The 25506-nt window shown below is 34.3% G+C and overlaps 2 protein-coding genes across 2 annotated transcripts in view; one reads left to right on the top strand and one right to left on the bottom strand.

Moving 5' to 3' along the window:
- LOC111047422 (tyrosine--tRNA ligase, mitochondrial) overlaps positions 1-18579 on the bottom strand; it is a 37159-nt gene extending 18580 nt beyond the window's left edge. Inside the window, exons 1-5 of the mRNA XM_039425307.1 lie at positions 18211-18579; positions 17292-17439; positions 11439-11623; positions 8950-9166; positions 4670-4951 (exon numbers count right to left, since the gene is read on the bottom strand). Of these exons, the coding sequence (XP_039281241.1) occupies positions 4670-4951; positions 8950-9166; positions 11439-11623; positions 17292-17439; positions 18211-18347 (969 nt within the window). The 5' untranslated portion in view covers positions 18348-18579. The remainder of the gene's footprint in view (positions 1-4669; positions 4952-8949; positions 9167-11438; positions 11624-17291; positions 17440-18210) is intronic.
- Positions 18580-21778: 3199 nt separating this feature from the next.
- On the top strand, positions 21779-22618 carry LOC120350724. The gene has a single exon (XM_039425453.1). It carries the CDS (start codon positions 21779-21781, stop codon positions 22616-22618), a length of 840 nt encoding a protein of 279 aa, XP_039281387.1.
- The last annotated feature ends 2888 nt before the right edge of the window (positions 22619-25506 follow it).

Below are 25506 nucleotides of genomic sequence, written 5' to 3'. Positions count from 1 at the left end.
TGCATACGAAGATATTCCATGGTATAGGGCGTTCATGTTTCAAATTTCACTGTTAACTCAAGCCTTTTGTAAAGCAGTTCTTTTTTGTGAAGCTATGTGACGCTGGTAGTCTCTCATACTGTGACGTGAAATTTGGAACATGGAAACTGACTTTATAAAGTGATTTAAAACAAACTTTTTATTGTACTCATCCATATTTATAAGATTTGTACACAGGACTGTAGTTTCGTGTTGAAGCTACGCATTTTCAGCTTTACATTCATTCATTTCATTCATTCATTCATTTATTTATTGTATAAAATACTATAATCATAATACAATTATGACATTGGATGAAAAGCTAGGCTGAGCCTGTACTATTTCCCTCCAAAAATTTTGATAAAATGTTAATGTTGTCCAAAAGATAAGGTTATGTAATCACACACCTGCTTTGTCACTTGATTTTCGGTCCAAGAATGATGATTTAAAATTTTGAAGGTTGATTTTATACTCTAAATAAATTACGGAATGTATCACAATGAATTAAAAACTTTAGAAATATTGCACTTATTTAAAAAATTTGAATACAAAATCAAAAACCTACTCACTATTTGTTATTAAAATTAAAATAACATATTATATATCCAATGACGTGATCAAGGTCAGGTCTTCCTGGATAGAAAAGCATGAAAAAATGTCAAGAAATTGAAGCTTATTACATAAACTGTAGGTAGCGTAACAGTCCAGCAAGGTTTCTATGAAAGAGTCCAATAACTAATCGAAGTCGAACGTGAAGAACTTGAGAATACTTTAGACTCTACTAACCGTCCTGCAAACACTGCCGATCTCCTGCAAACACTGCCGATCGACTCGACCGAGTCGAACTTTATCAGTTCTAGAGCTTACTTTGGACTCTACTAACCTGTCCTATCTCTACAGAAAGTACATATCGTCTGTACTAGTTGCAAAGTAGCCCAATTATATATTGTAACAAATCTCCATTTTAGATTAGCGCTCGTTCACGTTTCTCGTTCAACTACTGCATTCAATGTCTATATAAAAAGAGAGAGTAGGGTTGTGTTTGTTCGTGTCAAAACATGTCAATTTGTGGATTGCATACCGGAAAACGGGAATGATTTAGTTCTCCAAATTTTGCACATAGATTCTAAAAATATCAATCTCGTGCACCTCGAAACCCAAATTTTAATTTCTTTCTAGATTTTTCAGAATTGATGTTCAATTTTCATTCATGGGACATGAATACATAGGCTACCATATATGTACATAGAACTATAATCTAGAGCAGTGGTCGCCAAACAGTCGATCGCGAGCTACCGGTAGCTCGTGGGGTAGTTTTTGGTAGCTCACAGAAATGCTCGTGCGAAAGAATGTCGTCCAGTTTGAATATAAAAACTTTTCCAGTCTGAAGAACATCAATGATGAGGAAAATCCTCCACAGCACCGCAGCAATAATCAAGAATACGTTACAATTCTTTCAGACTTGAGACAACAGTTTGATCAACGATTTCAAGATTTTAAAAGCTTATCAAATATGGTACAATTCATCACTCTCTTTTGTAGAGATCTATGCAGAAGATTTTGCAGCTTGTGATGTACAACATTTTGGTGGAGATCAGGCTTCAGTTGAAATTCAATTTGTGGATTTTCAAAATGATCTGTCCCTCAGAGACAGAAAGTCCCCAAAGAATACAACTATTATTCAAGTTGAATTGAGGTGAAAGCTATGTTCAGCTCTACTATTTGTGTGAAGCCTCTTTTTCAAGTATGAAATTCATAAAAAATCTATGTAGGAACTGATAAACATTTGGACAACTGCATCAGAATGGCGGCTACAACATACACTCCAAACATCAAGAAAATACTTGATGTCCAAAAAGAGTTCCACTGCTCTCATTGGAATGTACATTTCAACTTTTGTTATACTTTTTGCTTTGAGATAAGTAGATTTTAACACTAGAAATGCATCTTTATAGGCAATAAAAGATACTTTGTTTATTCTAATATTCTTTGGTAGCTCACTAGAAGATTTATAAATGCTATTCTAGCTCACAGGCTCATCAGTTTGGCGACCACTGATCTAGAGAGACTACCTCATCGAAACAGATGGTCAAAATTGGCAACTAAATTAATAACCAGTCCAATTTTGTCAGGTTGACATTAAGTTGAGGAAGGTTTCTGAACAAGATTAAACTTCGGTCACTTTATTAGGTTAGAACTGAGTTGAAGAACTTATCTATACTATAATAAAGGAAGGAGCTAGCTAATACACGTACGGGATAGGACAATTATGTTTGACACATCATCACGTCCAAACTACTGGACTAATTAACATGAAATTTTGCATATAGATTCTTAATTAATTAACCGAGGATGGTTCTAGGCCTATTTCAAATTCTCAACATTTCACACGGTCAAGTTTTCAGTTTGTCAAGTTTTAAAATAGACCCTTGCGGAGCATGGGTTACCTGCTATTATTCAATATAAGCCTTCCATTATATTTAATCTACTTTATTCAATCCATGTGGCGAAGAGGAAAAAGTTTGCAAAATCTGAATCTGTAAAATAGAAACGCAAAAACTCAAAACTGAAAAATTTGATCAAAAACTGAAGACCTCAATGAAGAAATAGTTATTTGTGCAACTAGTGCGCAAAGTGACAGTTTGCTGCACCGAAAGAAACGTTTACGCCCGAGCCGTAGGCGAGGGCGGAATGGTTTCTTGAGTGCAGCAGAGGAACTTTGTGCACGTATTTCACATTTAATTTTTCCTACAGTTACCACTGAATATGGAAAGTGGGTAATTATGGATAAAATGATGGCTGAAATCCATCAAATGTTTGTGTGTGTGATGCTGCTATTAATAACAACCTTCCTTAATTCATTTAACAATTAATAATCCAATTGAAGTTGAAAATTCTCAGCCAAAGTTCTCATCTTTATTCATTCAAGAATCAGAAAAAATACAGATAAAACAAAAAATTGCATTCAAAATACACGCCAACAGCATGGCTGAATGGCTGAACCGACAAGAGCGCGACCTAGCGGGAAGAATCGTACCTAACTTTGTTTCATCCAACTAAAAACCGTATTCAGATATTTAGACATTGTTAACTTACTAAATTACCGAAAAATAATATAAGAAACTAAAAATATTTATAAAATAACATAGACAACAGAAAATATTTTATTGTAGTATATTCTAATGTTATTTATTAATTTTATTGACATGGATTTCGAACGGTAATTATTTAACCTGAAAATTCGAATTTCATAATATGTGTTTGCTACATTTCTCATTGCTTATAGTTGAAATAATTATTACTATCAATAGAAAATAAACATTATTTATTATTAAATGATGATAAGTTATTATTCAATTATGATTTAGATAAACATTATTCTTGTTTTGGATTTCTAGATTGGGATCTTATCATAAATGTAGGGTAGCCATTGAAATGATTCTTATCTAAATCTAACCACAGTCATTGTTACCAACATAATTTTTGTTTTCGTGCACTAATCCTCCATATAACCCACCAACTATTTTGTGTTGCCATGTTGCAAATGTGGAGTGCAGGAAAAATTTTTCCCGCACTAGAGCGGAAAAGTGATTCTTTGCGTTCTGTAATCAGTGCAGGAATGGCCACTTTTCAAGGTAACTGTAGGAAAAATTGTTTCCACACCAGCATCAACTGGTAAGCCTAACTAATTTTTCACACATACTTGTCAAATGCTCAAAATAGCGCTCAAACAATGCTGAAGACAAGTAGAAGTTTTCAAAATCTTATAAAAATATTATTTTATTAAATTTCAGATGGTTGGCCGCTATGGCTTCGTATAAAATGGGCGCTGCTATCCAGAGATTGTCAGTTTGGTGTAAAGGTAAGCATTCCTGACTAGCAATTGGGAGGTACCGGGTTCGATTCCCGGGCTGGCAACTAATTCTTGGATAGTAGTTCTCATCGAATTTCCATCTAGCTGTTAACCCTGTCTGTTAAGTTAACCCTGTCTGATAGTTGATAACAATGTCTGCAGTAGCAGAAGTATTTGGGGTGAGTTACAGCATTTATTTAGGATTTTCGTTAAATAATAATTAAATTAATATTATTTCAGTTTCTTTCAATGCCGTGACAACTTTCTTCAAATGACTTGTGAACTATGAAATTCAACCTTCAACTTCAAATTCAAAATTCAACTTCAATCATGGATCCAATGAGATCATACTGAGAAAAAATTATTCAACGAATCAACTTATACAATATCAACAAATCAGATAGATTTAGCTGAGCAATCAGTCGAAGAGGAAATCAACCAATTATATGACAAGACAAGTTATTACGCAGATCTCAAGCAACAAGTCAAAATATATTTCATACATTCAGAAATGCAGAGTATTGAGTGCAATGCATGACATGCATGTAGTGAAGTGGTAACACTAGTAGTGCATGTAGTGACACTTGTAGTGAAGTGGGTAACATGTTAAAAGTATGTACCAAAACATGTTAAATAAAACAAGACCCTTATGAGTAAGGACACTTAATTCAAAATGAGAACACACACTGAGACAATGAGAACTGAGAAAACACACTCAATTCAAAATGAGGGCACACGCTTATTTCAAAATTTCTCCATTGTGTTTAGGCTACTCATAAAAGTATATTAGCTACCAACCTTCCTGCAAACATCGCCGATCGACTCGACCGAGTCGAAAGTAAAGAGCTTGAGCATGGTTTCTACATCGGCGTCGGTGGTCCTCACCAGGTGCTGGTAGAGGTCAAACGGTGACGTCATGTCCGGGCTGAGCCAGACCGCGTTGCCAGCCGACTTGCCAAACTTGGCGCCAGACACAGTTTTCACCAGCGGCAGAGTGACGCCGTACACCTCCGTCCGGCTCAGGCGGGATATCAGCTCGTGGCCTGCCGAGATGTTGCCCAGCTGGTCGCTACCACCTGCCTTCGGGCCCAACAACAAATCAAATTTTATTCTCTTCAAGAAACAGTTTACAAAATAATGTGAAATACATCACAAAATAAACAATATTGATAGCAAGGTTGTGCATTCTTTTCTTTCAAAAAAAAGTTTTTTCTTTTTCTAATCTATTGGACAGGTTCTTAGGACATAATCTATGCAATTGAAATATGCAGCTTCTGTTAGCTAACAATAGGGCTTCAAAAGTCACTTTTTTGAGGCAGATGGTACACATACCCTAGATACTACTGGTCAGAAAAATTTGAGAAGAATATGCATGTCTCCTCTTCAATATAGCAAAAATTACGTCAAATTTGTTTTTGAAAATCTGAAAAAATTAAATTTTTATGCATTTTAAACTCCTTTTTCACATTTAATGTTCGTTCTATAGACTTCAAATTCATAGCAACTTGTAGCGCTGTTCTTGATGAAAAAGTTGATGCTTAAACTTCTTTTATAGACACAATAATAGCCGCTGGTATGTGTACCTTTAAAGCACGGTTTTACGCCTACTATGCTCGGGCAGCAAGTGAATAGTACAGCTGGAGCGATCTAGCGGAATTACTTTGTCCCTAGAGCTAAGCGCTCGACGTTAATGACCGACCGAAGTGAGGTCTAAGATACAAGTCGACGGTCTGCATTTCTCGTTATGTTTACATTTATGGCGAAACGCGGAAATGGATTTTCAAGGAATTTGACAGGTATGTTCCTTTTTGAATTTTGCGTCGACAAATATAATCTTTGTAAAAGGTTTTTTGAAATTTTGAATTTTGAAAGGAAAAAAATAGGAGTCTCCTTCGAACGCCAATATTACCGTAAAAATCAGACTATAGAATTATTCATCACTAGCTGGCCCGGCGAACTTCGTACCGCCAAATAGTTTAATGCATCTCATGACAAACTTTAGCTGGATGCACACCTGAGGAGGCGCGATGCGGCATTTGGTTTATACAGATAATATTCCAACTGCAAAATAAATAATTTACTAAAAATCAATTAATTCTGAACACCGAAGACAGCTCAATTATTCGAAACAAAGCAATGTCTTTAGAGCATGTAAGTCTTTAACCTGAGGCCGCACTGCTGGATGGTTACGCACAGAACAGTCATTCTGTTTTTAACCTGGGCGTTTACAATAAAAATACATGGACGGTTATGAAGTAGCACCAATACCTACTATTACTTAGGCAAGTAATAGTAGGTATTGGTAGCACACACTCTTGTCTACCATCTACCGACGGCTGTTGTATGACGCAATGATTATAACAGCTGATTTTTATTTCTGTGTGTGGCCAGCTCACAAATCTTCTCCCGTAGGCATTACATGTAACTTTGAAGGACCCTTAGACCAGTTATAGAATAGACACGGCCCATTGTATATTCATACTGAAAGTCGATGAAGCCAACATCTACTGCCATATCGCTAAATCGTGACGTCAGCATCGGATAGAAAACTTTTCTGTAGAGTTTGTTTACATTGTTTTCCATAGCAGATTGTGTCTATTCCAGCGGGAGCGCAGCGGGAGTTTACCATTTTACTGAATAATAATTTACATCCTTCTGAAATAGACACAATCTGAAAGTTTTCTATCCGATGATGACGTCACGATTAGGCAATATGGCAGTAGATGTTGGCTTCAGAGGCTAGACTTCCCAACGTCTCTATTCTATAACTGGTCTAAGGAAGGACCGTAGGAAAAAGTCCTGAAGTCGGATTATAAATTTGATGGGCTATAAACCTGGTCCTGAGCATAACAAACACAACAAAAAAATCATCAAATTCGGTGCACACATAAAAAGTTATTGAATGTCAGAATTTGAGGTTCGATTTTTATTTATATAGATAAGTATGAAGTATTTGTTTTTATTTATTATTGTTATTTTTATGATTGGCAAATGAATTATTTTGATAGTAACGTAAATGGCTAAACTAGATATGATATTGTCTGCACATTTTGAAAATCAAAATCTCATCCACGAAATTCACAAGCTGACGTATAGCCAAACTGTAAAGTATAAACACGACCTAAAAGATGAAGAAACATATAAGCTACATTTACACCGGAGTTAATAACACGAATCTCATACACGAAATTCACAAGCTGACGTATAGCCAAACTGTAAAGTACTAGTAGTTAAATAAATAAATAAATAAATAAATAAATAAATAAATAAATAAATCTTTATTCAATGACAAGTACATTACAGAATAACAATAATCAAATATTGAATTCAACAAAAATGCTTAGTGTACAGTCAATGAATACAATACTGTTTGCTAAAGAGTGAACTTTGTCTGCAAACAGGAGCATATCTCACAATTGAAAATAAATAGGGAATTCGCTTAGCGTACACACATGAGATATTATAAACTGAAAATAATGGGAATAAAATAATAATGATAATGAATATGAATGATACCAAATAGTAAATATAATAAATAATTAAAACCACACACACACACACACACACACACACACACACACACACACACACACACACACACCACACACACACACACACACACACCACACACACACACACACACACACACACACACACACACGCACACACACACACACACACACACAACACACACACACACACACCACACACACACACCACACACACACACACACACACACACACACTCATACAACATGGAGCTGATTTTGTTAAATCGTAGCTTACACAGAGTTCTGTGAACAGTAGACCTCGCGCTCAGTGAGTTACATTGACCTGCCGTTATGTTTTCTCAAAAATTAATAAATAATTTATCAATTTAAAATGTCTAGAAAAAATCCTAAATAAACATAGAGCTTTCTGTACTAGACGTGTCGTCCCGGAATGTGAGTGTGAGCGCTGTTATCAGGTCTGGCTGCAACAACTGTCTACAACGTTGATGGAAAGATACAATTTTCAAGATGTTTGATGTTTTTGAACGGGTAGTATTATAGTCCACTAGACAGCTGATTTATGATGAATAATTCTATAGTCTGATTTTTACGGTAATATTGGCGTATGAAGGAGGCTCCTTTTTCCTATTATATTATCCTTGAAATGCAGAATTTCCAAAAACCTTGTATATACGTCGACGCGCAATTTACTAAGGAACATACCTGTCAAAATTCATGAAAATCTATTACCGCGTTTCGCCGTAAATTCGCAACGTAAAAACATTTAAACATTAAGAGAAATGCCAAACCGTCAACTTGAATCTTAGACCTTACTTCGCTCGGTCAATTAACTCGACTGAATCGTCAAAAATTTCACTTAACAAAAGTTAATAACTCGTGTTTTTAACAGAAAATTCCTTGTTATTAGAGGAATGTTATTAACATTATGTTGAAAACTTTTGTTTGCCACACTGCACAGAAAGCAGCTGTTTTCAAGCCCCTACGTAGATCTGAAATACATTGTTTGCAGACGACTCTCGTCTGACGTCAGAACAGGTTTCTTTCCGGCCTAGGCCGGAAAGAGTACCCTTTCCAGCCGCTAACATGGAACTAAGAAAGGTGATCAAAAAACAGCTGATCAAAACACTTATCATTATTATAAAACATTTATAATAATATCATCTTATTGTCATTTGAAAGAATAAAAAATTATAAACTAAACCTCCCACATAATTGAACATAATCTTTCAAGTTATTTAGACAAATCAAAATAAAAAATAAAAATACTTGGACAATTTCCTGATATTCAGATTACCTCAGATTTGCTAGAGCTATGACCTTCCACTTCTGCTTTCAGAAGTGCTTGGTAAACAATTATTATCATATATAATTATATTGTTTATTTTTCTGTGTGGCGAAGAATAGCGTACGCACCATGGGCAAAAATGTTTTTCCGGAAAAGTCTCATTTTCGGCCCTAGGTGCGAAATATACTATTGTTTACACTAACCGGTGTAAACCCAGCTTAAGTGTTTGAAAGGTGAACGCTGTCGAGTGGATTATTGCAATGAGGCATGCGATTGATTACCTGGAACCGACAGTTGTACTTCTGAAGCAGGTGATACCAGTCATAGGCCTGGAAGATCTGATAGGAGAACTCAGTGTAGCTGAGGCCATGCTCACTCTTCAGTCGTGTGTCGACACTCTCCTTACACAGCATTGTGCCCATCCGAAAGTGCTTGCCTATCTTCCCAACGTACTCCAACGCATTCATCTTCTTGTACCAACTTATGTTATTCACTATTCTGCAAAATAGATAGTACGAATGTTAACAGTGGAAATTACAATTGAATATAATTGACCGAGCGAAGTGAGTTCTAAGATTCAAGTCGACGGTTTGGAATTTCTCTTGTTTAAATGTTTATACGTTGCGCATTTACGGCGGAACGCGATAATATATTTTCATGAAAATTTGACAGGTATGTTCCTTTTTTTAATTGCGCTTCGACGTATATACAAGGTTTTTGGAAATTTTGCATTTCAACGATGATATAAAAGGAAAAAGGAGCCTCCTTCATACGCCAGTATTAGAGTAAAAATCAGAATATAGAATTATTCATCATAAATTAGCTGACAAGTGATTACACAGATGTGTGGAGAAGCCAGTCTATTGCTGTATTTCCATAAGGTCTATCGTTTCAATCAGGTACTTGTGGATGAGAATACTGCGTGAGGTCTACTGTTCACAGAACTACTAGTACTATGTGATATGCGAGCTTCATAAATCCATCTCTACGTAGCAATTAGAAGTAGATGAATAATATACAGTTTGGTTTACAGTTTTACCCCGTTTGGTCATAAAAAGATAGTATGGGATGATATCCCATGATATCCTATTATATTGAGCGAGCAATTTCTGTATATTTATATCTGGTTATTTATGTTCAAAGGATCTCCAAAACGGCTCTAACGATTTTCACGAAATTTGGAACATAGTAGGTTTATGATATAAAAATTCGATTGCACTAGGTCTCATCCTTGAGAAAACTCGCTGAACGACATTAAAAGGATAATTTTATTCATCCTTGGCTGAAACAGCTGAGACTTTTGTCGTCTGTGGATAGTAAAAAGTGAGCGAGTGATTCTGTGGAAAATCAAAATATCGCATCCCTGAAATTCATAAGCTGACGTATAGCCAGCTGTAAAATACTAGCAGTTCTGCGAACAGTAGACCTCACACAGTATTCTCATCCACAAGTACCTGATTGAAACTATAGACCTTATGAAAATACAGCAATAGACTGGCTTCTCCATACATCTGTGTAATCACTTGTCAGCTGATTTATGATATTTATCATAGGATTTATCAGCTGATTTAATTATTCTATAGTCTGATTTTGACTCTAATATTGGCGTATGAAGGAGGCTCCTTTTTCCTTTTATATTATCCTTGAAATGCAAAATTTCCAAAAAAAACCTTGTATATGCGTCGACGCGCAATTTAAAAAGGAACGTACCTATCAAATCTCATGAAAATCTATTACCGCGCTTCGCCGTAAATGCGCAACATATAAACATTAAGAGAAATGCCAAACCGTCGACTTCAATCTTAGACCTCACTTCGCTCGGTCAATAAACACGATCATTTTAGAGAATTGTGTTCTGTTTATCAATTAAGAAAAATAACGAGCGAAGCTCGGTGCCTCGATATTAGATAATTTATTTTCCAAATTCTAGGCCGATTTTTGTCGACCTCAAGCTAATTACTGTCGACCTGGTGACAGTATATTATTACTGTTTTGGCATGGTAAAAGTGTAAGAACGGCACAGTATGAGACACTACCAGCGTCACTTAGCGTCGTGAAAAATAACTATACTAGGACTATCGGCTTGAACCAGGACTGTCACCTTAAAAAGTGAAATTTGGAACAGAAACGCCCTGTACCATGGTATATCTTCTTATGCTATCTTTTCTCTATGTTTTGGTTTACGGTTTTTACTTTTTGAGTATTTTTGAAACTGTGTATTGAGAGGAGTACACTTTAATCGGGCGTAGAACCTAGGGGTTTTCATATTCATTTCATTCCATTTCATTTATTGGACAAAATACTACAATCATAATATACTCAATTTTATTATTTATTTTTTGCTACTGAAAGTATTGAAAAACTAGGCTGAACCTGTACTATTTCTCTTCAAGAACGACTGTATAATCTTTGTAATGTTGGTGTTGCATGAAATAAATCTTATTCTTTTTCAAGGATTAGACTCTGACCTGTTCCGTATCACATCAGCACAAAAAAACAGCATAAAATAGATTGGAATAAAATTTCATGAATTTGTTAGTACATGATCAAATTTTCTTGCCAAATCGCTTTAAGTCAACTTCAATAGTAGGCATACTCAATTTTATTATTTATTTTCTACTACTGAAAGTATTGAAACAGAATAGGATAAATCGAGTATATAAATCAAGTGATAGAATAAAAGGGTACTTGATTTATTACATAGTGTTTCAAATGGACTTGGAATCTGGAAGTTGAAAATCTACAAAAATGAGAAATTAATTATACATACATGGGTGGTTTTAGAGGTTCCTTGCCATTTTTGTCATTCCAAAAATACTTTTCATGATTGTCGAAGATGGTCTTTATGTTATCTGTGATGCATCGACTGTTTTCAGCAACGATTTCAGCGGTTTGAAGCTCACGCTCCTTGCTTCTACCGCTGGGGTCACCTATTGACCCTGTAGCACCTCCCACCTGTGAAACGTAAAATTCTGTCATTTCCAATCCAAACCTTTGTCTGAAAACTACTAAAATTCAATTAATTGATTAATTCAATTAGATTCAGTTAATTGTATGTAATGTAATTAATTTTTATTTCATATTGATGTATCTTATGTGTGTGTGTGTGTGAATAAATAAATTGAAATTGAAAAAATTGAATTACTATAGTGAGGTCCATGTTATAATGGCAGTAGAGAAAGATAGGAGAACAACTTTGCCGATCCTCTGTCTTGTCAGTATTAAATTTACCTATGTTTATGATGATACTCACTTTATAATGGCAGTAGCCTATTCTTTATAAATAACATTATGCTTCCTGGTCACAAGTGAGGTCCACGTTATAATGACCGTATTTGATTAACATTGGTGTTGCTATCATTCGACAAAGCTGATAGCGCTATTCTTTTTTCCTACAGTTACCTTGAAAAGTGACCATTCCTGCACTGATTACAGAACGCAAAGAATCACTTTTCGGCTCTAGTGCGCAAAGTATTACTTTGCGTACTTTTGATACTTTGCATATTATCTTGCAGCCATCTCAATCAGCTGTTGACATTTTTGGCGTGTATTTTAAATGCGAATTTGTTTTATCTAATATTTTTTCTGATTTTCAAATAAATAAAAATGAGAACTCATTAAATTATACATTTTGAATATTATTAATTATTCATTATTTCAAATAATATTTTTTTCATTCATAAATTGATTGGTTGAAAAATTATTTAGAAATTAAGATTTACTCGAAATTATTCAAATTTTCAAATTAATTGGATTAATTAAATTTTTAATTTGGATACATTATCGATTATTAATTTTATTTTCAATCGGATTATCAAGTTTAAAATAAATTAAAGTTGTTATTGATAACAAAATTATACAGACAAACATTTGATGGATTTCAGCCATCATTTTACCCATAATCAACCACATCTCATATTCAATGGTAACTGTAGGAAAAATTTAATGTGAAATACGTGCGCAAAGTTCCTCTGCTGCACTCAAGAAACCATTCCGCCCTCGCCTACGGCTCGTGTGTAAACGTTTCTTTCGGTGCAGCAAACTGTCACTTTGCGCACTAGTTGCACAAATAACTATTCTAGCTCCACAACGTTGCCAAATCTGTTTTCAACAATGTGAAAATATAGTCAATTAAGACATGGCAACGCTGTTCTGCTATCTTCATCCACTGAAATTATATCGTGGACTTGACTATAGTAGTTTTAAATGAACCCCACTACAGAACGCTGAATGCTGGACGTATTGAACCATGCACTAACTGTAGCTACTGTATAGATTGGAAAATTTACTGTTATTGTTAGTATTAAATTTCCCTGTTTGCAGCTTTTTTTATTATGAATCGGTAACTACTTTTAAAATAGACATTTGTGTTCGTTGAAAACTCCCTCAATGTTTTCATTGAAAGACTGAGGTAATTTGAGCTCTTTTCCATCAACTGACCATCCGAATTCCAAACTATAGTAAGGTCCACGTTATAATGACAGAGAAGAAAGATAGGAGAACAGCTTTGCCGATCCTCTTTGTTGTCAATGCCTGTCTAACCTGTATTACTACTATCAATTTATTTCGATATACTTCATCCTCTTGTGATTTGGTGATACAATTCCATCCGTAACTAACATTTCAGTAATACATATGCACTCATGGACCAACAAAAAATTTGAATTATTTGGGTTGCTCTAAAAAGGACGTTATAGCTTACGTAGCCGGGAGACATTGCTGAGTCCGGCTTGAAAAAACTAAGCTTCAAATTGAAAATTCGCTCAACCCTTAATGCGCAATTAATTAACTTCCAATAATTTAGTGTAATATGGGTACGTATCAAAGAATCATAAATACTATATGCCAGAACCAAAATTGGTTTATTTCGTCAAAAATTTCAAGATAATCATTCTTGTTCCTAAGAAATCAAAATAGTAGTGTCAAAAAATGTCAAATGATTGTCATTCTATTTACATCTAGACTGGGCATTGACAGGCATGTGTAACTATAGTGAGTTCTACGTTATAATGGAAGTGGAGAAGATAGGAGAACAACGTTGCCGAGCCCCTGTCTTGCCAATGCCTTCTGTTGTGGGTAACTGATACCGGTTTATTGATGTAATATTAACTGTTCATTCTCGTTTGAAATAATCAATTATATTTTATCAAGCAATAATATTGGGGGTATTCACAATGTTGGAATTGCTGGCTAAGTCGAGCTATTCGCTAACTCCTGCTATTTGCTAAGTCTGTGTTAACTCAATGCTATAGTGGTAAATTAGAGAAAAAATTGCTGACGAGATGGCAGATAGCGCAGGTTTGAGTCCGCTAACTCTAGCTAACTCTGTTAAAACGGTGGCCATATTTGTTTTGGTAATATTTGGTAGCAAAAGTGAGGTTATAAACTTTGAGTTACACAAATTATCCGCTTGGACCGCTATTGCAGTTAGCTAATAGCAAGGTCTGTAAATACAGGTCATGACACAATCCCGTGATGCAGTGCAAAATCGCCATTTTATGGGGTTCTAGTTCACCAATTTTCAAATTTATCAGCTGTCATTATAGATTGAACAACATTATGTGTTATTTTGTTCAAGGAATATTGCTTGGCTTTGAATTGTAAAATAAATTGTTACAACAGAATAATAATATTTAGATTCCAACCAGAAACTGAATTGTTGATTTTTAGATTTAATTGATCGGAAACTTATAACTCTTTTTGAAGTTGCCCTCACATATTTCTGTCTTGTTCCAATGCCTTATGAATCATAATCCTTAAGTTACAAGAATAAGAATCATTTTTAATAATAAATAAATGAATACTTGAAGCATTTATTATTGAAATCTCATTATTAAAAATCGATAACCTAAATTCACATATTATTTGAAACAGAATATTGTTTTTATAATGCATAATTTTGTTACGAGCAAATTGAATTAGATTGGATTTTCAAATGTACCGCCATAAAGACTCCATAAAATGGCCGCTCCATAAGGAACACGAGTGTCATGACCTGTATTAAATTTATAGACCTTGTCTAATAGCAGATGGTTTTAGATGGGGCGTACACAATCCAGAGTTATCAAATAGCACTTTAGCTGGCTTAAACAATATTTTAATATTCCTAGTATATTTTTTAATAAATTCATAATTAATTTTCAAAATCAAGATTGAATATTTTGTTAATTAATTATATTCCTACATTTTTGAAAACGATCTGGCAACAGAGCAAAGCGGAGAAGAGATAGCGCTATCTGTTTTGTTGAATGATGGACAAGGATAGCAGTACTGTTGCTAATCAAACACTGCCATTATAACGTGGACCTCACTATAGTAAACTATATTAGGTATTTTATTTCAGACGAATTTAAGGGTAGGCTACTAGTAAATCTTTGTGAATGAACTTTCAAATAGGCAAGTACTACACATAGTGGAACAGGACAAATTCAAGAAAGCTTTGAGAAGTTACCTGATAACCAGACCTTTCTTTGATGTGCATGAATTTCTACAGAATGACGAACAAGACGCGACATCGTTTCCAGTAAGATGAGAAAAAGTATAAAGTAAGCTCTATCAAAATACTTGGAGCAAACAAGTCAGTTTTCAAAATAGTAAAAAAGTAATTCGTATAGTAAGAAAACAAAGATATTATGATGCGTTGGTTAACTACGTGAAACCATGGTTCTGTTTTAAAATTTTTAATAAATTTTCTGTGAAATTTGACAATATCTTTGTTTTCTTATTATGGAGAGATTTCACAACATCACCATCAATTCTACTAATTTTATTAATTCGTATAGCTTTTGTTGGTGGGGAGTCCCTTGCGGGAAGGTCCCACCGCCTGACTATATAATTTAAGCCGTCAATGGGCCTTACGACTGTCATACTTCAGCCGGGACCGACCGTTTAACGTGCCCATCCGATAACACGGAGTTTTTAAAATAATTTATTCACAGATTAAATTATGCTATTATGAAACGTCATAAACTTATAACACGAAAATACAGTCACTACTCTTGCACACATGAAAAATATCACTAATAATAGGCTTGTTCCTGGCCAATAAATTTCAGTTTAACAGATAATTGACTCAAGGGTGTGAGAACATCGTCTGCCTGATTGAGTAGGTAAGCCTACTTAGTTAACTCTATCACAATGTATGACTGGGTCAAAAAATAATATTTTCTATTATTGAACGAGTGAATTGAGGTCTAAGATTCAAGTCGACTGTTTGGCATTTCTCTATATGTTTAAATGTTTATTTGTTGCGCATTTACGGCGAAACGCGGTAATAGATTTCCATGAAATTTGACAGGTATGTTCCTTTTTAGATTGCGCGTCGACGTATATACAAGTTTTTTTTTGGAAATTTTGCATTTCTAGGATAATATAAAAGGAAAAAGGAGCCTCCTTCATACGCCAATATTAGAGTAAAAATCAGACTATAGAATTATTCATCATAAATCAGCTGTCGAGTGGATTATAAATTGCATGTCATGACGCATGCAATTCAATATCTCAATGGAACTTTGTATAAAATCAGCAGCTGTGTAGACTATAAATTGCATGCCTCATTGATTGCAATTTTTATGTACTCTCAAATGAACTATTGATTGCGTGCAAAAACGCATGCAATTAATAACTAAAATAACATAGTATTGTCTCTTGAACTTTCTCTGCTTTGAACTTGGGCTGTTCTGTTGCCAGTATGTCGAAGGAGATTAGCTTTTGATGTTAGCACTTTTGATACAACAACCCCAACAGCCATTACCCGTTTTCACACCGATATCTCGCCGACACGACATACAGACAGGATTTACTCTGATGGACAGTATAAGAGGAGGTTGCGGTTTATAACTGCGCGAGGTCTACTGTTCACAGAACTACTAGTACAGTGGAGGGAAGAATAGATTTTCAAAGATAGATAGCAAAGCTATTTTTGGAGAACCGTTCATTCTTCAAATTTCTCTTCCCACACTCTTTGACAAAATAGTCCACAGTTCAAAATTACCGCCTCACTAAGTATCCACCAACCCAACCCCAACCACAACCTATTCCACCACCTTCATCCCTTACCACACATAGCCTTGTCATCTGAGTAAATTCCCACAGTCTAATGATGACCAACAACAGGTCGAAACGATCGTCACTATACAAAAGTAAGTGCATTTTCACTTCAAAAGTTTTTTAAAATTCAAGTTTAATTCATTTTTAATGTATTTCATCACCCGGCAGTAGGCTACTATAGGAACTCTAGTACGCCTTATAAGTAGTACCATAGAGAAAAGATACCGTTTTGTACTCTACGTCTATGGTAGTGACATATTGTAATAAGCATAGGAACCTGTATGTTTTCTCTACTGTGATACTAGATAGAAGGTATTAAAATACTTTTTTACAAGGTATTCTTGAAATTGCTGGTTTCCGTTACTATCTGAGAAGGCTGGGATATTTTTTACAACAATCTTTATATTATGAATTTTTCTCAAACGTCAAAAAGTGGATTTCAATTAAAACATGACTCAATCAAATTTATGTGAAGTGATTTAGACAGATTATATCAAGTTCAAGTGACAGCATCTTTTCTATTTATAAAGAAACTATCAAATAAATAAACCTTACAAAATATTAAAGAACTTACAAGTGCAATAACTTGATGCCCTGCTCTCTGCCAGTGTAGCAAATTTATCAAAACTAGCAGATTTCCAAGATGGAGGCTGCTTGCCGTGGGATCAAAGCCACTGTACACACATTGCGGAGATGAATTTAGCAGGTCTACAATTTCTTTTCTAAAACAAAAGAAAACAAATTGAAATATTAACTTATTCAACTAAAATCTTTAAAAGTTTGCGCAAAAAGTTGATATGCTTTTTATAATGTTATTTATATGGATGAAGACTATCTAAATAGATATGTAACTATAATTAATTTAATTCTTGATACTTGAGGTCGTTGCCAATGACTTGAGGTTTCCGGATAGGTAGTGTCGGAATTCCTTATAAAATAACATGATCATTCACCCTGTAGAGGTGATTGACTCCCAAAAAGAGGTTCACTGTAAAAATCCTGCAGTGAGTAAAGTGTTCCAGGAGTTTATTTTTCAATGTGGTATAGAATCAAGAGTCCCGTGTTTCCTGAATTTGTCTAGGAAGGCTGTTAAAAACTCTTATTGCCTACGAAGGAAAGCTATTGTAGTTCCCTGCCAGTCGGCTCCGGGGCACCTCCTGTCTATTGGCATGTTGCGTATTGTGGCTATGTATATCACACCTTCTTTGTAACTGCTCCAGGTTCTTCTTGATATACACCAGCGACCACAACACATGCTCCTCTAGTCTTACTCTAAGAGTAAGTTTAGATTGTTTTTAAAAACTTCAATCAATGAGAAAAGTCTGAATAGTATATATTATTATATTGCAGCCGATTGAAAGTTTGCCGTTGGTTTTATTGATCTAATGCTCTTCTCATGAAGAAAACTTACTAAATTCTTAGGAAATTAAGAAACAATATTATGTAATTTTTGTAGGCCTATAGATGATATTGTTGAATTATACGTTACTTACACAGCCACATTTGGAAAGATCTCTTTATAGATTCCTCGTTCTCCAAGCGAAAAAACGTTACGGTTTGTGTAAGGTCTTTTAAAAATTCTGATTTGTTTATCCAAAAGTCTATTCAATGTTCTAGTTAGTGGTAGCATTTTAAAATTTGTTGGTACACTATTTAGAAAACTTCAACTTTACACTTCCAAGAACTAAAGATATATATTATTTTTACAAGCATCTAGACTTTATATGGAACAATAATACAAACACTTTAAATAAACTTAATAAAATAATACTTTTTCATGTAACATTTTAGAGTAAACATGCTTTTCACCGGTTGATACTCTGAAAAACGAATTTGCAAACATAACCTGCAAATTTTACAGGATCGCAGCTGATTTGATGGTCGATAGTCGGAATGAATAGTCGATACTCGAACTTGAAACGATGGTGACGTCGAACAAGAAGCGCGGTTTTTTTAAAATAACGTCAATTTTTAATCAATTTTAAAGTTAAGTTCTAAAAGTATCAGAGATCAAGTCGATGCCATTAAGTCGTTTATATAATGGCAAATGGGATCTCTTTGAAACTTGATGATAGGACTGAATGATATTTTTGAATATTTTATTAATTCTATGAACTTGAGAAGTAGTGAGAGAGTGTTGGGGTATAGGGTCTACAGTTAGGTACCATATTATAAGAGTTTATAGTAATTTAACTGTAGGATAACCTAAGACTAAAATAGGCTTCTCTCAAACATCTTTATCACTCAGACTATTTTTCAAGTCAAGTGAATTGACAGTCATGTTTTTCTAATACGCAATAATTTTCAAAAATGTTTCAGAATGAACGGTACCTTCATCCCTTGAAACTTTCATTATAGTCTTTAGCCCGGTTCCTAGGGAACTACTTTGAATATTACAAACTATTACTGCATTTTCTATACCGTACTACTATTCATGAATTTCTTCATACATTCTATGGTACACAGATAATAAAAATGCTTGAGGAAGGACCAACAAGCCGTTTTCCTCATATTTCATAAATATATCGTTCAAAAAAGATTTACAAAATGATAAGTTGATTTTTATCCTATTTTGATCACTTTCACTCAATTTTCAGACCAAATTCATAGGCTACGTCTCTCTAAATATAGTTTATCTGACTTTGGACTCTACCTGCATCAGGCAGCTAGTTTAAAAGCATATTTCGTTGTATATGAAATAAAATTATTTGGGGCTGGCTCTCCTATTCTTCTTCCCATTCAATAATAATCCAACTCTACGACAATAATCTTATAAAAATAGAAAGTTAGGAGCAGTCAATAAACATGAATAATCTTGTAAAAATAGAGAGTTAGGAGAGCCAAACCCCAATGATTTTACCGTTCCAAACACAAACTCGTATCCAAATTCAAGCTGTTTCATGAATACAAATACATCCTCGTAGTTAAACAACTAGTTTCGGTGATCACACCATCGTCACCAAATAAAATTATCTTATTTTATAACCTGACGATGGTGTGATCACCGAATCTAGTTGTTCAACTATTTTAAAGTTTTTTTAAAAATAAAGGGTGCTTCAAGATTTTTATATTGTTTTTATTGAACATCCTCTTTTACAGGGGAATACTCTCAAGGTACCTACAAGCTTGGAAAATTTACAGTTTTTACTGTACTTCTGGCGTAATTCATCCAGCTTGAAGCCGGTCAACCATTGATAAATCTAATATGAATATGAATAATTTCACCAATTATGTAAGAAGGGTTAATAACTATGATAACAAAAGAGAACAGAATAACTAGAACTTTAATGAGTCTTTAACATTTTTTACATTTAAACAAAACAAGATTGATTTTATTATAAAAAACATTATTGATATGAAATTAATGGGGAAAGCTACTCGCTGCTACTAAAGATACAATCTTTGTGGTTATGATTAATAATTAGCAAAGAAAAACTCAAAAAGGATAACACCTACCTTTTGAAGATGGCTTTCTCTTTTGGCATTCACTGGTTGAAACGCGACGTTAATTATTAGTCAAAAATCAAAATAACTGATCTAGCGAAATGGGTTCAGATCCCGTCTTATTCAATAATACAATTCTCTTTGAACTGCCCGAACTGCGACAAGAGAACTGTATTATAAAACAAGAGCAAAATCTATCCTTTTCACCAGAACAGCCGGACTTTACTGTCAGTCCTAACGAACGAGCTCTGCCCCAAAAGCTGAATTTTGGGTACCTATTAATATAAACTCAGTCAATGCCAAACATGAAAGCCATTTCAAGTACATATTTTTATCTGTCGCACAAGCGGCACGTTTGTTATTAGAAACAAAGAGAAGCTACGTTAATATTGACAACAATGAAATAAACAATCTTTCTGTCGATGACAAAGATTATTCAAAGACAAAAACACTGTTCATTGAACTTTTAATTAAAAAAATCTAAAATTCTGATCAATATGAGATAGATATATGATTCACATATATATGTCCCATATGACCAGGTGACAATATGAATGATGGGAAAAAACAAAAACAAGATTCATATGAAAATGAATATCAGCATTGTCTGTCTACTGAGAAGGCTGCTATCTGAACTGCCAATTTCGGTGGTCAGACATTTTGCTTTTTTCATTCGAGGATGAGTTATGGTTTGAAAGTGTGGGGTCATGCATCTAGTACTTCTAAAGTGCTGTTAATTCAGAAAAGAGCAGTCCGGGTGATTTCTGGGACGGGCTATCTCTATCACTGTAAGCCACTTCTTTCTAAAAATGGCATATTCTATCCGTCTTCAATGAATTCATCTCCCAATGTTTAAAATATATACATCAGATACAAGATAGGCTATCAAAAAATATTGACAGTCACTTCACAAGAGACCGTGAGAGTATTTAAATATATTCCAAGATGCAGACTTGAAAAGTTCAAGTCGAGCTACCCTGTGATAAGCTACAAATTCCATAACTTGCTTTACAAACTCAAGTTAGATCCTTCGCAAATTTTCACCAAGTACTTAGATCCTGGTTGATTGTGAATCCATTTGATGATCTTAACTTTTTTTAAAAACTGGTCACTGTTTTACCTGCCATCTGAATATTTTTTGTGTTATTGTGTATATTGAATTCGAACTCTATGACGCCATCGATCCCACAAATGTGAGTAATGGATGAAGCAGAAGGTATTAGAGGTATTATTCAGTGGAGGAATTCATTACTGCTGATCACAACACCATAGTCAATTTAATTGTAAAGTATTTAATTGCCAGTAATGATTGAGAGCTCGACGAGAGCGGTCGTATCGGAGTGGTTGCTGAGTCAGCTGTGCAAAGTTTAAACGTTCCGTAACAAAATATTTCGTGCTAGTGAACCGTGCTGTAGTGAATATTTTATTTGAAGATTTAAAAATGTCTTGTTTTATTTGCTCTAAATCCGTTCGGAATTCAGGTGAGCTGATTTCATGTGTCGACTGTGAAGCGAATTTTCATATAGGATGTGTGAAAATGACCAAGGACGATGCGGACTACATAAAGAGAAACAAATTTGGAGATGTAGCAGCTGTTCCTCTACACGTCGCAAAAGTATGGTGAGTGAATCGACAACAGGAAACAAGGACGTGACTCTCCAAGAACTCGCAGGAGTTCTTGAGGTAATTGCAGGAAATCAGACGTCGATGAAGGAGAATATTAAGAAAATGGAGTTGGAGCTTGGGAAATCAATTGAATCATGTCATCAGGCGATTAACGACATAAATAAGAAGTTTGATGAACAAAACAAGCAAATTAGCACATGCCTCATCAACATCGATAAGCTTTCAACAGAAGTAGCTAGCCTCAGGAAAGAAAATGCAGAACTGAAGGAACGCGTCGAGGATATGGAACAATACTCAAGATCGAACATGCTGGAAATAAATGGTATACCCAAAAAACAGGATGAAGATGTAACAGAAATCATTTGTAGAATGAGCGAAGCATTAGGACACAAAATAAAAGCAGATGCAATCGACATTTGTCACAGACTTAAACAACGAAATGAAAACCTACCTCCACCAATCGTTGTCAAGTTCGTTCGTAGAACAGACAAACAAGTAATATTGAATAAAAGGAAAGTTACGAGGCAGTTTTCTACAAAGCAGATGGGAGAAACAACGGACCATCCAGTCTATGTGAATGAAAGTCTAGCACCTACGCGAAAAAGGATTTTCACCATGGCGAGAGAGATCTTCAAAAGAGGCGACATCAAATACCTATGGATCAAGGAAGGGAAGATTCTAGCTAGGAAAGAAGACGGAACACCAGTTATTGAACTCAAGAACAGTGAACAAGTGAAAAAGTTGAGCGTGATAAGTGCATCTAAGCAGCCAGGTAACCAAGAAAATAACAGTGTCAGTACCGTAAATAAAAATGTCATCAGAGATAAGTAGCAGAGAAACACTAATTATTCATCAAAATATACGCAGTCTGCGAAGTAATTTCGATTTATTCTTAGTGCAAATGAGGAAATTAGAAAACAACCCGCTAATAATAGTCTTGACAGAAATATGGATACTAGAGAATGAAATAGACTTATATCATATAGAGGGCTATTCCGTACATGGTAATTTCAATCATAACTACAGAGCAGGAGGAACTTTGGTTTATATAAGCAGTGAGATAACGTTCAAAACAAAGACAATAGTTTTTATTTCAGCGGACTGTGTACATATATCTTGTTCATATAATAATTTTGAATTTCAGTTGTTAGCTGCTTACAGGTTGCAATCAAACTCACCCAAAATATTTCTTAACGAATTAACCTTGTGCTTAGAAGAAATATTTAATATTAACGAAAACAATGAGGCCCCTTTCTTTTTCACGGGAGATATAAATATAGATCTTTTTCAGAACACCAGAATTATTGACGATTACAAATATTTAATGAATAGTTTTGGATTTGAATCACTCAATACTGATTACACTCATAGGTCCCGATTTTCCAACTCTTTAATAGATCATCTTTACTTAAAATCCGGCAAAAATAGAACAAAACTGAATAAAATTAATCTAATTCCAGAAATACTACATTTAGATATAACTGATCACAGTACAATCATACTTAAAGTTGAAGGATTGAAGAGATCCAACGAAGAAGCAGATACAAATTATAAAAAAATATGCCTAATCAATTACCGGAAGTTGAATAATATTTTATCATCGATTGATTGGGATAGAGAAATACCAGCAGTATCAGTTGATGAGGGATGGGAAAATTTCATTGACATTTTAAAAAGCGCTATCAAAGATTCACAAGAAAATCTTCTTTTAGAAAATAACTTGACACAGAAATATAGGTCGCCATGGATAAATAGTTATCTGATCAAGCAAATAAACTTAAGAAATGAGTTATACAAGAATGTTATCAAACAACCTAATAATGACGACTTAAAACAAATATACAATACATTCAAAAATAACTTACGTAATGAACTGAGAGAAAGAAAACAATATTATTATTCAAAACTGTTTAGAGAAAGCCAGGGAAACATTAGAAAGACGTGGAAAACAATTGACGCGTTAATAGGATTGAAAAAAAATAAAGAACCACTAAAACTGATTGTTGATGAGCAGGGAAATAGCATACATGATAGTAATAAAATTTCTAATTCGTTTAATTCTTATTTTCTAAATGTTGTGAATAAAATGAATGATGAATTAGAACAAACCACATTGCAAACCAGGGAAGAGTCTGCTAGAATATCAAAAATAAGGTTTCCATACAATTCTCCAACAATTCAATTTTTCTCCACCCTACAAATCCGGAGGAAGTAGCAAGTACAATAAGAAAATTGAAAAATAAATCTTCGCCAGGTGTAGATGGGATAAGCACAAGCATGATTAAAAAAACTTACATGAATTATTTGAACAAATTAACCGATCTAATTAACCTAAGTATTGCCAAAGGAAAATTCCCAAGCATGTTCAAACACAGCGTAGTTATACCTATTCCTAAAAAGCCAAATTGTAAAAACATAGATCAGTTCCGCCCAATTTCACTTTTACCAGTTTTTTCCAAGATTTTAGAAAAAATATTCAAGATTAGACTTGAAAACTTTTATAAAAATAATAACTTTTTTAGTGATAACCAATATGGTTTCCGTGAAGGAAGAAGTACAGAAGCGGCAATTAAAAATCTCATTTCAAAAATAAATGACAGTTTTAGTGTTAATAATAAGTGTGCAGCGCTGTTTCTTGATATATCTAAAGCATATGATGCAATTGATAAAAACATGCTTCTAAAAAAACTTGATTTATCAGGAGTAAGAGGAATTGCCAATGATTGGTTAAGATGCTACCTATCTGATAGGAGTCAAAGGGTCAGAATTAACGATACGTTGAGTGAACCCGGGGACATTACCATAGGTATTCCTCAAGGATCAGTGTTATCAAGTACTTTATTCCTGGTCTTTATTAACGATTTGACGGATGGTGACTTACAGGGAAAGATTACATCTTTTGCAGACGATACAGTTATATTTTATTCGGCCAAAACAAATCAAGAACTTAAAAATAAATTAGAAATGGATCTTAAGCACCTTAGGTGGTGGTTTTGCGAAAATAAATTAACTATCAACACAGACAAATCTAATATAATACAATTTAATCTTCAAAACACGGATCAGGAGTTAACTAGTATTTACTTCCATAAATTAGATTGTGCGCAACAGGTGAATAATATATTGTGTAACTGTGAAACTATAAAACAAGCACGTACAGTTAAATATCTGGGCCTCATATTGGATAGTAGGCTCACTTGGTCAGATCATGTACAGAAGATAAAAAATGAGTTATTTGTATACATAAGGAAGTTCTATTACCTCAGACAGTTATGTCCAAAAGAAGTATTGTTACAATTATACCATGCAATTATTGGTTCTAGAATAAATTATGGAATAATATGCTATGGGAGTGCATACAATGTTCATATTAAACCTGTGATTACTGGTCAGAAACATATATTAAAAATAATTTGTAATAAACCTAAACAATATAGTTCAATGATGCTCTTCAGAGAACTGTCAATATTATCAGTGAGACATTCTTTTCTATTCAAAGCATTGCTGGATTTAGCTGAAAATAATTTCGATATTCAACAGATGAGAGAAAGAATAAACCTCAGGAATTCACAGGACATTAACCTCCCAAAACCAAGATTAGAACATTCCAGACGACACTTCAAATACATAGCTATAAAAATATTCAATTCACTTCCAGTAACAACAAGGAAAATAACGTCACGTCAGTTATTTAGAAAAGAAATCAAGAAATTCATTTT

The sequence above is a fragment of the Nilaparvata lugens genome, chromosome 3, assembly GCF_014356525.2.
Source record: "Nilaparvata lugens isolate BPH chromosome 3, ASM1435652v1, whole genome shotgun sequence".
Taxonomy (NCBI): Eukaryota; Metazoa; Arthropoda; class Insecta; order Hemiptera; family Delphacidae; genus Nilaparvata; species Nilaparvata lugens.
The sequence above is the reverse complement of the archived record's forward strand: the minus strand, read 5'-3'. Positions and strand labels throughout refer to the sequence as shown.

Excerpts from the sequence above, each read along its gene's own strand:
- LOC120350724 (XM_039425453.1), top strand. The coding sequence starts at position 21,779 with ATGGTGAGTGAATCGACAACAGGAAACAAGGACGTGACTCTCCAAGAA.